Source organism: Zalophus californianus, chromosome 15, assembly GCF_009762305.2.
Source record: "Zalophus californianus isolate mZalCal1 chromosome 15, mZalCal1.pri.v2, whole genome shotgun sequence".
In the NCBI taxonomy this organism is placed as follows: Eukaryota; Metazoa; Chordata; class Mammalia; order Carnivora; family Otariidae; genus Zalophus; species Zalophus californianus.
In genome coordinates, this window is record NC_045609.1 from 79,427,860 (window position 1) to 79,441,219 (window position 13,360).

Sequence of the window (13,360 nt, forward strand, 5' to 3'; positions counted from 1 at the left end):
AGGAGGAAAAGCTGGCTGAACCAGCAGGTGCTCATCCTACCACAATCTGAAGGGCTCTACCGCCCTGTTTTATCTTTGGGGGTTTCCCATGAATTTTAATTTAGGAAAGGTTTCTGCTGCTGGAAAAGTGAAAGCTGTGTGCAAACCTATAGGGTTCCAGCATGGGCCATGCCTCTGGGATTGGGGTGCGGAGCTTGGTTCTACCTCCAGAGTCTGCAAGCAGGTGGTCATCAGGACCATATTTGCCTGGGGAAGGTCCTCCACACATGGGGCCCGGGTGCCGAGACTCAGAGCTTTGATGAGCTTCTCAATCCCATTGCTCTTACTGGCAGCTCTGTAGCTCTGGTCTTCCACCCAGCCATGCTGCTGACACAGGTGCTTCTGAGGCAGTGGGCAGGGGGAAGGCGGGCCCTCAGAGAGGGAGCAGATCCTGCTGGAGGGGTGGGTCCTCCACAGAGCCTCCCCTCCACACAGGAAGACCTCTCTGCATAGGGTCTTATCACCCACAAAGGGCCTTGGGACCAGGTGAGGAAGGACTTCCATGATGGTGGCAGGTGCCCTCAGTCCCATTGTCTTCTTCCTGCTCATTCAGGACATCCACCTTCCTTCTGCTCCACTGACATCACCCGTTTTCCCACCTGGGACGCAGCCTCAAGTGGCTTCAAAATAACAGGTTGGTTCCCTCCACTTCTCTCTCCCTGGAGTCTTTTGAACATAAAGCTCACAAGCCCTTGTTGTCTTAGGCTCTTTACTGCTGACCAAAGAGGAGGAAGAACGGGGTCACAGAAATAACAAAAATGGGGGAGCTGTGCTGTTGGGAAAATCATACCAAGTTCCCAAGAAGGATGTTCCTGGTTTGCGCTGAGCTATCGAAGGGGTTTGCTCCCCGGTCTCCTGGCAGGACACCCTCCTGCTTCCCTTCTCACACAGTCCAGAGAGTCATGCCTTGTTCCCTACCCGGTCTTCCCACTGCTGGTCACCGGATGACCCCTGTTTATATATCAAGACTATGTTTAGGTGTCCCCCTCTCTGAGAAACTGCTTCTGCCATCTGATTCATGTTCCCAGTGCAAGTTGCATGAGTACTTACTGGCCTCTGTTGTAATTGTCACCACGTGGGTCTGTCTCGAAGACCACGCAGTGTGCTTCAGTAAGGGAAAGACACATCAACCCTCTTCTCCCTCACAGATATTTCATACTCCTACCACCACTTCCCTCTGCTGTGCTTAAGGCAGACATTACTAAGCTATCACAGCTTCCTTGTTTTGATGATCCCAGACCCAGCTTCAAGATCATTTTCAGCTCAGCCCACCAGGAACCAAACTACCATAACCTCCAGCAGAGGAATCTGATGTGCTGTCTGGTCTTAGGCCACCCTAGCAGGTGTGTACTCTTGCTCTCTCGTCGTCACCTGATGACTACCGGTTGCCGGACTGACAGCCGGAGAATGAAAAACCATGAGGCTATCTTCCAGAAATGTGCCTGTTTTGATCAAGGGGAGAAGTGGAACTTGGGAACAACAGGAAGCGCTTTAGGATTAAAATTGAAATCCCCAGGTTGAATGTATCTCTCATCTGGATGAAGCCAAGTGCAGATGCCCAGCACTAAATCCTGACTGGCACAGGTTCCTGGTGTCCTTCCAGAATGAAGCCCCGGGAGAGGATAGGTTAGCAGCTCATGGCCAGAAAGCCAAGGGATGGTCTGATAGTGTGTCAGAGGAGAGGCAGGGCACTGGTCCTGCAGGTCAGGATAACAGAGGCAAATGATGCAAAGCCATACGCTTCTACCTAGGGTTACTAACCGCCGAGGGCATGTTGATAAAAATAAAGGACAGGTAACATTCTTGGAGCCGGTAGGGGGTTTACCAGAGCCTGGTGATAAAGGGCAAAGTGATAGCTACATAACAAACTCAAGGAGAGGGATGGTGTGTGAGGTAGGAAGAGGTCAAGGTTAGTGGGTTTGCCAAGTGCCAAGAGTTATACAACGTGAATGCCAAGGGCCAAGAAATCAAACCTGTGTAATGGTTGGAGGTGGTTCAGTTTGAGGTCACACGTTTCTCCGCTCCTGTGCTACGGGATTAGTGTGAGATCCAGAAGATGGTGGAAGTTAATTTGAGCCCACAGAATCTATGGACTCACCCCTCATGCCTTCTACTCTCTAATCATGTTGTTTCTCCAAGGCAAGGGGCCAATAAGAGAATGCACTGCCAGGACAAATCGTCCCAAAGAGATGCTTTTCCCCTTGGCATCATGCCCTGTGTTTGCCCAGCAAACCACATCCTGCTCTGCCCTGAATCTTCTGACTTCCCACAAATTAATTCAAATTCTCCAAAATTGAAATTGAGCCTATATCCAGAGAGCACCCGAGAGTCTTTGCGTTTCACCTAAAAGGAAGTGGGGAACTGTATCACTGTCCGTGTGTTTGCCGCTGGAGAATTGCCAGATCATTCATACAGCAATCGATCTAACACACCTAAGTTGTTCCCACTGATTAGCCATCGACTGTTAGCTAACGTCCTCACTTCCTTTACACTGATTTATGGTAGCAATAGAAATATATCACCCCAGAGGACACGCCTCCTTTCAGCTGGGAACCTATAAATTGACAAGGTATTTTTATTCTAATTGAGAAGGACCCAGCAAAATGGGGATCTCCATAGTCATCCTTCAAATATGTCTTTTACTGGATCCGGTTCTATCTGCAGGTATACATCTAATTTTTATATTCGTTAATTTCACTCTCGCAAATCCTAGTCATGGCAAATTATATCTACTTATTCCCTGGTGCTAGACTTCCCATCTCAAGGGGAGTTTTATATCAAGGAGGAGGAAATTCTTTGCTCATAATTGTCATTGCAAGTATTGAGAAAGAATGGCTTTTTGTTTGTTTGTTTGTTTTGTTTCTGGTTGAGAAATACAACGGTTGTAGTTAGAAAATGTCAATCATTATGTCAATGTTTTCAGTGAGTAGTTCAACTAAGGAAATGATTGATTGGCCTTAGAAAAATTCCTGAAGTTAAGGAAAAGTGCATGTGTACTATTAAGAGGCTCTAAAACTTTGACATCATTGGTTAAGGACATGGTTTGTATACTCTAAGAATAGGCAGTAAGATTGCCCCTGAAAACGCTCATTAAGTGAATTCTTTCTGCAGGTGTATCTGGCTTGATAATATTTACCAAGCAAACTCAGGTCAAGGAGCTGAGCACAGACAAGATCATTAAGACTCCAAGTTTGTGCCTGTCACTCTGCTTTAGATAAATGATTTGAAGCTCGATAACTCACGGGAGTTCCTTGTGTTCTTAGAGTGTGAAGTGATCAAATGTACACAAAAGAGCCATTGGCAAGTCAGTGTGGTCATGGAATCTCAGTGTCGATGTATGGGGATACTACGTGAGCTGGCTGGTTAGCCAGTCTGCCTAGGAGCTATCTGTCTCTGCCTTGGCTCCTCCCTTCTGTTCTACCTCCCTCCTGCTTTCTTTGGTGTCACCTTTTGCTACATTCATGAATTTCGGAAGACAGGGCAAAAGTACCCTAATTTCTAGAGAGCTTCCAGAACTCTCACTCCTACCCCAAAGGCTTTGTAGGGGAAGCTCCAGAGATGCAGGTTCATTTGGGAAACCGCCTTCATGAAGGCAGCACCCCATAAGGAAGCCTTCGCCATGCTGGCGACGGGGAGCAGGGCTGCACTGTGTGATGTGGGTGGCCGGCGTGGTGACACAGGTGGGCCAACTGACAGAGGATGCCCACCTTCTTTTCTTGTCGGGAGGACATCAGTCTGGGGGCTGGAAATCGTGTCTTGAAAATGGGGGCAGTGTAGTTAGCTCTAGCCTTCATCTCTGGAACATGAATCGCTGGACTTGCACTGGCTCTGAGAGGTGATGTGGGATTTAAGTCAGCCCCTGAGGGACAGGCTGCGAGTTGCCCTGTTCTTATCTACAGAGGGGCTTAGGGCAGCAGTGTGCTTGGATTGAGGGAACTTGTGATTTTTTTTTTTAAAGATTTTATTTATTTATTTGACAGAGAGAGACACAGTGAGAGAGGGAACACAAGCAGGAGGAGTGGGAGAGGGAGAAGCGAAGCAGGCTTCCCGCGGAGCAGGGAGCCCGATGCGGGGCTCGATCCCAAGACCCTGGGATCATGACCTGAGCCGAAGGCAGACGCTTAACGACTGAGCCACCCAGGCACCCCAGGAACTTGTGATTTTTCCATGACTTTCTGGGCATGTGCGCGCGCGCGCACGCACACACACACACACACACACACACACACACACAGGCATGCATGCCTATGCTTGCAGTTTAGAGGTGGGAATTGACCTCTGCAAAGTGCTTCCTCTGTACGGACTGCTCTGCTGGACAGTGTGCCCATGTTCTCTTGTCTAAATCTGCTAACCACCCCAGAGTTAGGTGTCACCATTCCCACATGGGAGATGAAGCAACAGCCTCAGGAAGGGTATGTGGCTTGTCCCAGGTCAACAGCGGGTGAGCTGCTGGGCCAGGATTCGAACCTAGAGGGGGTCCACCCCCACTCAGGTAGCAGTTTTGGCCCAATGACCCTTGTTGCTCTTTGCAGAGAGCCGAGGAGATGCCCCTCAGCGTTTGGCTCAGTGCTGGAGCCCCATGGTGGAGCTGGGTGCCAGAAGGGCCATGGCAAGTGACACTGTCCTCAGCTCTGGTCCTTTTTCTCTCTTGAGAAAAAATTCAGTGCCCCCAGGTTTGTGCTGGGCTAGAGGGGCCGTGAAACCCCTGCCTCTCCTAGCCACATCTTTGGTACTGCCACTTACCAGCTCTGGGGCCTCTGCAAGCCTCCGTTTACTCAACTGTAATCTGGAACTGTGTTCCAACCTCCCTGGTGGTGTGGACATGAGGTCAGCAAGCAGGGTCAGAGAGAGGGCGCCTGGGAGCCACTCACTGCTACTGCTCCAGGTCTTAACGTTGTATCCAAACCTCACTTCCTAAGTGCAAGGTGGTGTCTTGGATTGGATCGTGGAACAGAAAAGGAAAAGCTGATAAAATCCACAGAAAGGCTGGAGTTCAGTGAGTGGGGAATGTGCTAGTGTTGGTCTCGCCACCATGACAGAAGCAACACGGTAACGCTAGATAACCTCGGGGGAAGGGGGGCAGCATGCATGGGGTCTCCCTCTCTGTATTAGCTCTGCAACTTGTCTCTCACTGCGAAGTTATCCCAAGAAAATTTTAACACCACTTCCTTGGGTCCCATTTCTTGAAGGCCAATGTTTTGCAAAATGAGGAAGCAATGATTGCTTACAAATGAATTCCTAACAGATTGTTCCTCCTTGTACGTACCGTATCCACAGCTTAGCAGGGGTTTTGGTAATGATTAATGCCTTAAATAAGGAGAAAATTGAATGAAGGGACGTTCAGACGTTGTGAGAATGTGTTTCATGTAGGTGACATTTGGGGGGGCACTTCTGAATTACTTAAATAACAGGCCACGAGGATTACCCTCCTGAGCAGTTCTCCTTTCTTCGGCACACTATTGTGCAAACTCACCAGTGGGCATCATGTGACTCAGCCTGAGCTCAGTCTGCTGACTGTTCTGGAATAAGTCCATGGCGGTGTGTCGGACTGAGTCCAGGTGGGGCGGCCTAGCATCCAGGACCCCGCAGTCCCGCTCAGTTGTCTTCTCCAGCCCCATGTGTCTCCACACCTTGCTGGGCATCACCCATCTGTGTTGCTGTTCCCACACGGTCCACGCTATTTTCTACCCCGTGATTTTATTTGTTCTACAGGATACCTTGCATTGCCAAGAGCCTACAGAGTGCCTGGCTCATGCTGAACATAAGGGGACAACCTGGATGCCCCAGTGCGGGGCCAGCTCGGCTCGAGAGAGCGTGTGCCCATGAGCCGTCTCCAAACATGCCCCCATGCCAGTTCCCGAGCAGAATTTCTGTTTCCTTGTATCTAGTTTATGGGGAGCTACATGCTATGTCAGGAATATTATTACCCACATTACTGTGTATTATTATTTCAAAATGTTTTGCTTTTTTTACAAATTGCAATGGAATCCCATCATTTTAATTTGAATTGGGGGAGGCACCCAGCGGAGTTGTGTGGCACGCTTGCTCTGGGCTCTGGGCGCTTGACTTCAGACATGAGTTTCCCTACTTGGTAGCTGTGTGCATTTTGACAAGTTGTTTTACCTTCTAAGTCTTGGATTTTCAGCCATAAAATAGGTGTGCATAACACTTCTACCATAACGGATTTTGTGAAGGTGAAATGGGTACTATGTGTCCAGGACTTCGCTCAACCTTCCTTTGTCTTTCCAATTCCTTCTGCACCTAAAAGACTGCCTCCTACATAACCTGCCACCCCATCTCCACCTTCAGCTTCAAATCATAGCTCCTAATGCACGGTTAGTGCAGAAAATGTAGGAACTAGAGAAAAATGAGAGAAAAAGTGAAAACACCCCAAATCCACCACCCAAGATGGCTAATGTTAAAATATGTATTTCTTTCAAGTTACATGTAAGTGATATAACTTAACATACAGTTTTTCTATAATTTATCTTTATATTCTGAACATTTTAACATGCCACTCACAGGCTTTGGACATTGAGGTTATTTTAGATTTTCTTCTCTTTTAAAAATTTCAGCTTTAGGGGTGCCTGGGTGGCTCAGTCGGTTGGGCATCTGCCTTCGGCTCAGGTCATGATCTCCAGGTCCTGGGATGGAGCCCTGTGTCAGGCTTCCAACTCGGCAGGGAGCCTGCTTTTTCCTCCCCTTCTGCCTCTCCCCCTGCTTGTGCTCTCTTTCTCTCTCTCTCAAATGAATAAATAAAATCTAAAATTTCAGCTTTATGAGGTGTAATTATCAATAACATTATAGGATATTTGAAGTGTACCCGTGGTGATTAGATAGAAGTATCCATTGTAAAGAGGTTCCCCATCGAGTTAACACATGCATTACCCCACATATTTATCTCTCTCCATTTTCTTTTCTTTTTTGTGTGTGAGAACATTTAAGTTCTACTCCCTTAGCAAATTTCAATTGTTGATTACAGTGTGATCAACTATCCGCCACCAGGTTTTACATTAGATTTTCAGACCTCACTCATAGCAGAAAGTTTGTACGCTTTTACCAACCTCTCCCTTTTTCCTGCACCCCTTTCAAGTTCTTTGTGCAATGGGTAGTACTGTGAATGCTCATATATCTTTGTCTACATTGTAGAAATTATGATTATTTCCTTTGGCTATAATCTTTTTTTTTTTAAAGATTTTATTTATTTATTTATTTATTTGAGAGAGAGAGCATGAGCGGTGGGTGGGGGGGATGGGGAGAGGCAGAGGGAGAGGGAGAAGCAGGCTGAGCAGGGAGCTTGAGGCGGGGCTCAATCCCAGAACCCCGGAATTGAAGGCAGACACTTAACCAACTGAGCGACGCAGGCTCCCCTCCTTTGGCTATATTCTTAGAAGTGGAATTACTGAGTCAAAGAGTTGATTACTTTTAAGGCTTCTAAAACATATTGATAAATAATTTTTCCAGAAGTGTACTAATTCTTTCCCCTATCAGTAAAAAACAAAAGTGGCAATTTTCTACACTTTCACCAGATCTGAATATTATGGCTCAAAAATCTTGGCTGAATTGCTGGGTGAAAAATAGTATACAGGTATTTAAGTTTGAATTTCTCTGCTTACAGCCAGGGTGAGCATTTTTGGGCCATTTATAGTCTCCTTCTTTGAATTGTCTTTATATTAAAAAATATTGTCCAATATTTTTTGAAGGTTCATGTCTTCCTTATTGATTTATATAAACTCTCTATATAATTTGGTCATGAATACTTTGTCCACCATATTAATGACAGATATTTTCCCAGTTTGTTATTTGCCTTTAATTTTGGATTTTGATTTTTTTCCCTGAACAAATACTTTATATTTTTATGTAATCTATTGCTGTTTTCCTTTGTAATTTCCTACTGATTTTAAATTTAGAAATTTCTTACAGAAATCAGATAAATATTTAACTAGTTTCTTATTTTTGTGGGTTTAAATATCTAGTTCTTTAGTTCTGAAAATTATTTGGTGTGAAGTCAATCTCTAAAATAATTTTTTTCTCTCTCTCTATATATATATATATTTTAGAGAGAGAGAGATGCAAGCGGGGGCAGGAAGGGGCAGAGGGAGAGGGAGAATCTTAAGCAGGCTCCATGCCCAGCAAGGAGCCCAATGCATGCCTCATCTCACGACCCTGAGATCAAGTCAAGACTCGGACGCTTGCCCTGAACCCCCCAGGTGCCCCTTTTCTCTATATTTTAATTCGTATTGCTTTATTTTGAATATTTTGGAGCTAATGATAATTTTTTTGAATGCCACAAGAGACACTATCTTCAACACTTGACGTATTTTTTTCTGGTTTTGTCTTCACAATAACCTTATGAAGCAGTTCGTGTAATTACCCTTTTACAGATAAGGAGACGGAGGCCAAGTGAGGTTAATGACTTGCTCGGGTTTAGAGGACGAATGAACAGCGGAGCTAGAATTTGAACCCGTGGCCCCATCTCCCACGTTCCTGGGGTACAAGTCCTGCTCCCAGCAACCGCAGTTTGCCCTGTCAGAATCTACTCCTTTTCAAGAACTTATTTTTAGCCTGTTAATTTTTCCTAAAGAACTTCAGAGCCCCTTTCTTAAAGAACCACTCAATCAAAGAAAAACCTTCGGATGGGAATTATAGTGAACCTGTGAATTGGTTTATAATGACTGACATTTCTGTATTCAGTCCTTCCATTCAGAAACCTGGTTCCTCTATCTCTTCCTCTGAAGGAGATGGCCAAGGAGCTTTGCATGGAGTTTGTTTTTTTTATGCTTTTTATTTTTATTTTTTTAAGTCGGCTCCACGCCCAACATGGGGCTTGAACTCACAACCCTGCGATCAAGAGTCGGATGCTTTACCAACCGAGCCCGCCAGGCGCCCCTGTACTTTTATTCTTATAAGACCGTTTTGAAGGAGCACTTTATTCATAGTGTCCTTACTTCCTCAGAGCCCATTGTAAGCCCCATCTTCCCCCCTGCCTGCCTCACATCTGCCTGTAGTTCCCGAGGTAGAACCAGGGAACCACATAGGCTCTCCGCTAGACCCCTGGGCACCCCTCAACTGAAGCCCTTAGTTCCCTGCCCCCCCACTGGTTACCTGGTTGTGTCACCCTTTAGAGCCAACTTGAGAAGGACGAAGGATGGTGGAGGCATCGGGCAGTGTCAGAACTCCCCCTGCCTGAGATGTCCAGCCTCCCATAGGGGCTCCGGTGTGGAAGGAAGTGTATCTTACCTCTCTCTTGAAATCACTGTTACCTTTCCTTTACATATGCTGCAACTCAATGACTTTCAAATGTATCAGAATCACTTGGAGTGCTTGTTACAACACTCCAGAGCTGCTGATTCATGAGTCTGGGGGAACCCTAAGAATCTGCAGTTTTAACATGTTCTGGGTGCTAACTGATGCTGTTGATTCATGCCCCCCCCCCCGAGAACCATTGTTTTAAAATAACTTTTTTTGGTTTTTTTTGTTTTTTTGAGAGAGAGGGAGAGATAGTGTGTGGGGGGGGAGGGGCAGAGGGAGAGAGAGAGAGAGAGAGAGAGAGAGAGAGAGAGAATCCCAAGCAGACTCCATGCCCAGTGTGGAGCAGGATGTGGGGCTCGATCCCAGGACCCTGAGATCACGACCTGAGCTGAAATCAAGAGTCGGATGCTTAACCGACTGAGCCACCCAGGTGCCCCTAAAATAAATTTTTCTAAAGTGACTGGGACAGGTAGTTTGTTGGTTACTCAAAAATGTTGCTTAAAATGGGGAACCACGAACATACATACACACTTTAAGTGTTTCCTGTTAACTGTAGACACATCAATACACTTGGATTCACCAAGTTGTTGCTGTAGGCTTTTCTCCCGGGCGGATCTTCTGTGGTTCTGCAATGTCTTTCTTACATAAACCATACCCATTTGGCATATCTGTAATTTCTAGTTTTTGTTTCTCCAAAGGGGAGCTTGAAATGAAAGATACTTGCAAAGTGGTGTGAGCCCCGAAGTTCTGTTGTCATACATCTTTCTGGGACTCTTCACTGTCCCACCTGCCTGGTTTCTTTTTTAGCCACTTGATTTTATTTCCAAAGCATTCAGCCTTATTTTATAGAAAAGCATCTTTCTTTTTTTACCCACATTTCTTTGATTTATTTAATATTTAACTGAATTTAATGGCAAGGACAACTGTCATAAGCAAGTCCGGGGTTCATACCCACCTCAAGTTGATCAAACAAAGAAGTTGGTTGGAATGGAAGTTGCCAGGTATGCTAGAAAACAGCCTATCAGTGCTAGTGATCAGTAGGTTTACAGGGGAGGATGGAGGGCGTCCTTTGACCTGGTGAGGGGGTTAAATAAAGATCAGTGAAGAGAACTTCTTGTTTACTGCCACCTACTGGATGCCGTTCCACTCAACTATTCAGTTACAACAAATAAAAATACAACGCACCCAGCTCAATTTGATTTGTGAAAAAATGTTTTGTTTATGTGTGTGTGTGTGTATGTGTGTGTGTGTGTGTGTGTGTGTGTGTGTGTGTGTGTGTGTCCATGCAGATATATTTGGGACATACTTATACTAAAGAAGTATTCATTGTTTATCTGAAATTCAAATAAAAAGATAATTATTTTTGTATAATATGTCCCATACAATATTTGGGATATACTTATATTAGGAAATACCTTGTTTATTTGAAATCCCAATTTAGCTGGGCATCCTGTATTTTATTTGGCAACCCTTTTACTCCATTTTTTCCTTGACATACGTTTATGCCTTCTTTCAAGTCTAGAGGAAATATCTGCCCCTGTCTGGAATCCGCCTGCTTTTCTTCCAAGGCCAAGAATCGCTCTCCCTTTGAGATCCCACTCCCCTGCACTCCGTGTTCCTCCCAGGGGAAGACCGGATTACTGGCTACCAAGTCTGGCTGCTGAGTCGCCTCTGAGCTCCAGAGGACGGAGCCTTGCCCTCTCTGATGGATTCCTCCCTCTTCCCTGACTCTTAGTGCAGGGCCCCTGCGCAGTCAGAGATAAGTCCATACTTGCTGAGTGGAATATTGAATGAATGAGGCCCAGCTAAACCTCCAAAGTGAAGTCTGATGCAGCCCCCTCCCCTGTTTGAATTAGCAGGGAGGTCAGATTTAATGCTTGTTTTCAGAAGAGCTCTCATTTGGCCCTTTTTCTTTGTCTTTCTCAGCAAGGTCACAGTCAGCCACCAAAGGAACCACTTTTGAGGAGACACAGACATCAGCTGGTAACTCTAAACTCTGGGACTGGATGGTTGTGGGACCCATCCCTACCCCCAAGGACTCAGGAGGGACTGCTGCAGAGAATCTTACTGGGTTTTAGACGTAGGACAAGGAAGGACCTCTTCTGATGGGGTCCACCTGGGCCCTCAGCCCCTTCCTCGCAAGTTTCCACACTGACCAGAAGACAGGCCCTGAGTCTCCATGTCAGCCTGTGCCCAGCCACACCTCTTTCCGAAGATCTCTGTCCCCCACGGTGCCCCCCGGGGGCTGCAGCCGCTCAGCAGGGAAGCAGAGGCAGGTGGGGAGAGGAGCATCTAACTGAGGCTCTCTGGATATAATCAGTTACTATTCCTCTCCTTTTCTAGGATTTTTATCACATGTTGGGAAAACAGTGGAAACCTCGCCCTCTGTCAATGCTTTAAGCAGTAACTTCTTCTGCCATTTCTTGATCTTATTATAGTCCTGTGTGTGCGTGAGTGTGTTTGCTTGTGCAAGAGTGCAGACCTTATGATTTGGGCCACATTGTTTAAATGTTAAATCGGTATATACTGAAAAGCAGAACGTGAAATGGTTAAGAGCAACTGCCTGAGTACAAAGTCCTGCCCCTTATCACTTATCAGTCGGTTGGTCTTGGGTCACCTTCCTGAGCCTTGGTTTTCCCACGGGTTATTTTGAGGATTAACTAGGATGATACATGGAAAGCTCTTGAATATGATCTGAGGAAGTCACAGTTTCGTAAGGGCTCGGGACAGATTGTCCTGGATGACGTGCGCTGCTCAGGAAATGAATCCTACCTACGGCCATGGGGAAGACACCAGCGTCATCTGCTGCGGGAGGGGGGGGTGGCTCCAGGAGATAATGCGTATTACATGGCTCAGGGCAGGGTAATAATAGCAATGTCCCCTGTTCTCCACACTGATTTCTCCAACAGGAAAATGGAAATGATAGTAGTACCTTGGCCAACTTATTTTACCTCTAAGTGCTTCAGTTTACTTCTCTGTAAGAGAAGGGAACCCTACCGTTACGGGTTGCCATGAGGACCAAAGGGGACAATGTGGGTGAAACACTTAAGACAGTGAGTGTTAGAAATTGTATGATCATGGTCATCACCATGATTCTTATTGCTGCGATAGCTAACACCTGTTGTCATGTTGACAACACGCCAGTCAGTCTGATACATATTTGATCTACATTTCTCATTTAATTTTCCCAATAACCCTTTCAGGGTCAGTAAGTCTCAGTAAATGACCACATCTGTCATTTTATGGGAAAGGAAAGGCATTTTCATCTCCTACTGCCTTTGTCAACACAAAGTCACTTGACTGTTTTTTGTACCAAATTGTTGCCAATCCATGCTTTTAGCGATTTCAGTTAGTTGAGAACTGGGAAGTCAAAGCCCTCAATCTCAACTCCTCATGCCCATTCAACTCCTCATGCCCATTCCTACAAACCGGCTAGGCTAAATTTTCTCAAAGAAATAAGAAAAGTAATGTGTCCCCATTTGTACCAAATTAGGTACAAGCCTAAGTTGCTTTTCTACAGTGCTGAAATGTCAATTTCTATTCTATTGTAATGAAATGAAGACATATCTGCAGCAGGAAATACACAGAAACAAATGCACCAGTTACTAAAGAGTATTTCATTGAATTTATTCTTAAGATATAATAAGCCACTTTTTTAATCACCATGTTTCTTGGGACTAGTTAAGCATTTTGTTTTCCACATACCAGAGACTCAAGAAATCTTTATTAATTTGAATTAAGTTTCAAAGACAGATTACAGATCTGTGGATGTTGATCCACATGCTGCTGTTGTAGCTCTACTTTAGTGTCAACCAGAAAAAAAGCAATGGTTCAAAGGTGGATTTCTTGATCAGGACCCCTGTGGATGAAACACACACGTGTCTGATTTTTCTTTTATTCCTTTATAGCTTCCCAATCAGATCCTGTCACAACAACTGGGGAATACTTTAAAAACAATATCCTGAATTTGATTTAAAATCTATTTATTATCCTATACAGTTATTTATATCTGGAGCATAAACACTGCCTTTAGTGAATGGTATGAAGTCTGCACAAAAACATGATTTGT

The 13,360-nt window shown here is 45.3% G+C and overlaps 1 protein-coding gene across 1 annotated transcript in view; it reads left to right on the forward strand.

Moving 5' to 3' along the window:
* Positions 1-2,642: 2,642 nt before the first annotated feature.
* DMBT1 (deleted in malignant brain tumors 1) overlaps positions 2,643-13,360 on the forward strand; it is a 79,880-nt gene continuing 69,162 nt past the window's right edge. Inside the window, exons 1-2 of the mRNA XM_035724237.1 lie at positions 2,643-2,703; positions 11,218-11,274. Coding sequence (XP_035580130.1) covers positions 2,643-2,703; positions 11,218-11,274 — 118 coding nt within the window. The remainder of the gene's footprint in view (positions 2,704-11,217; positions 11,275-13,360) is intronic.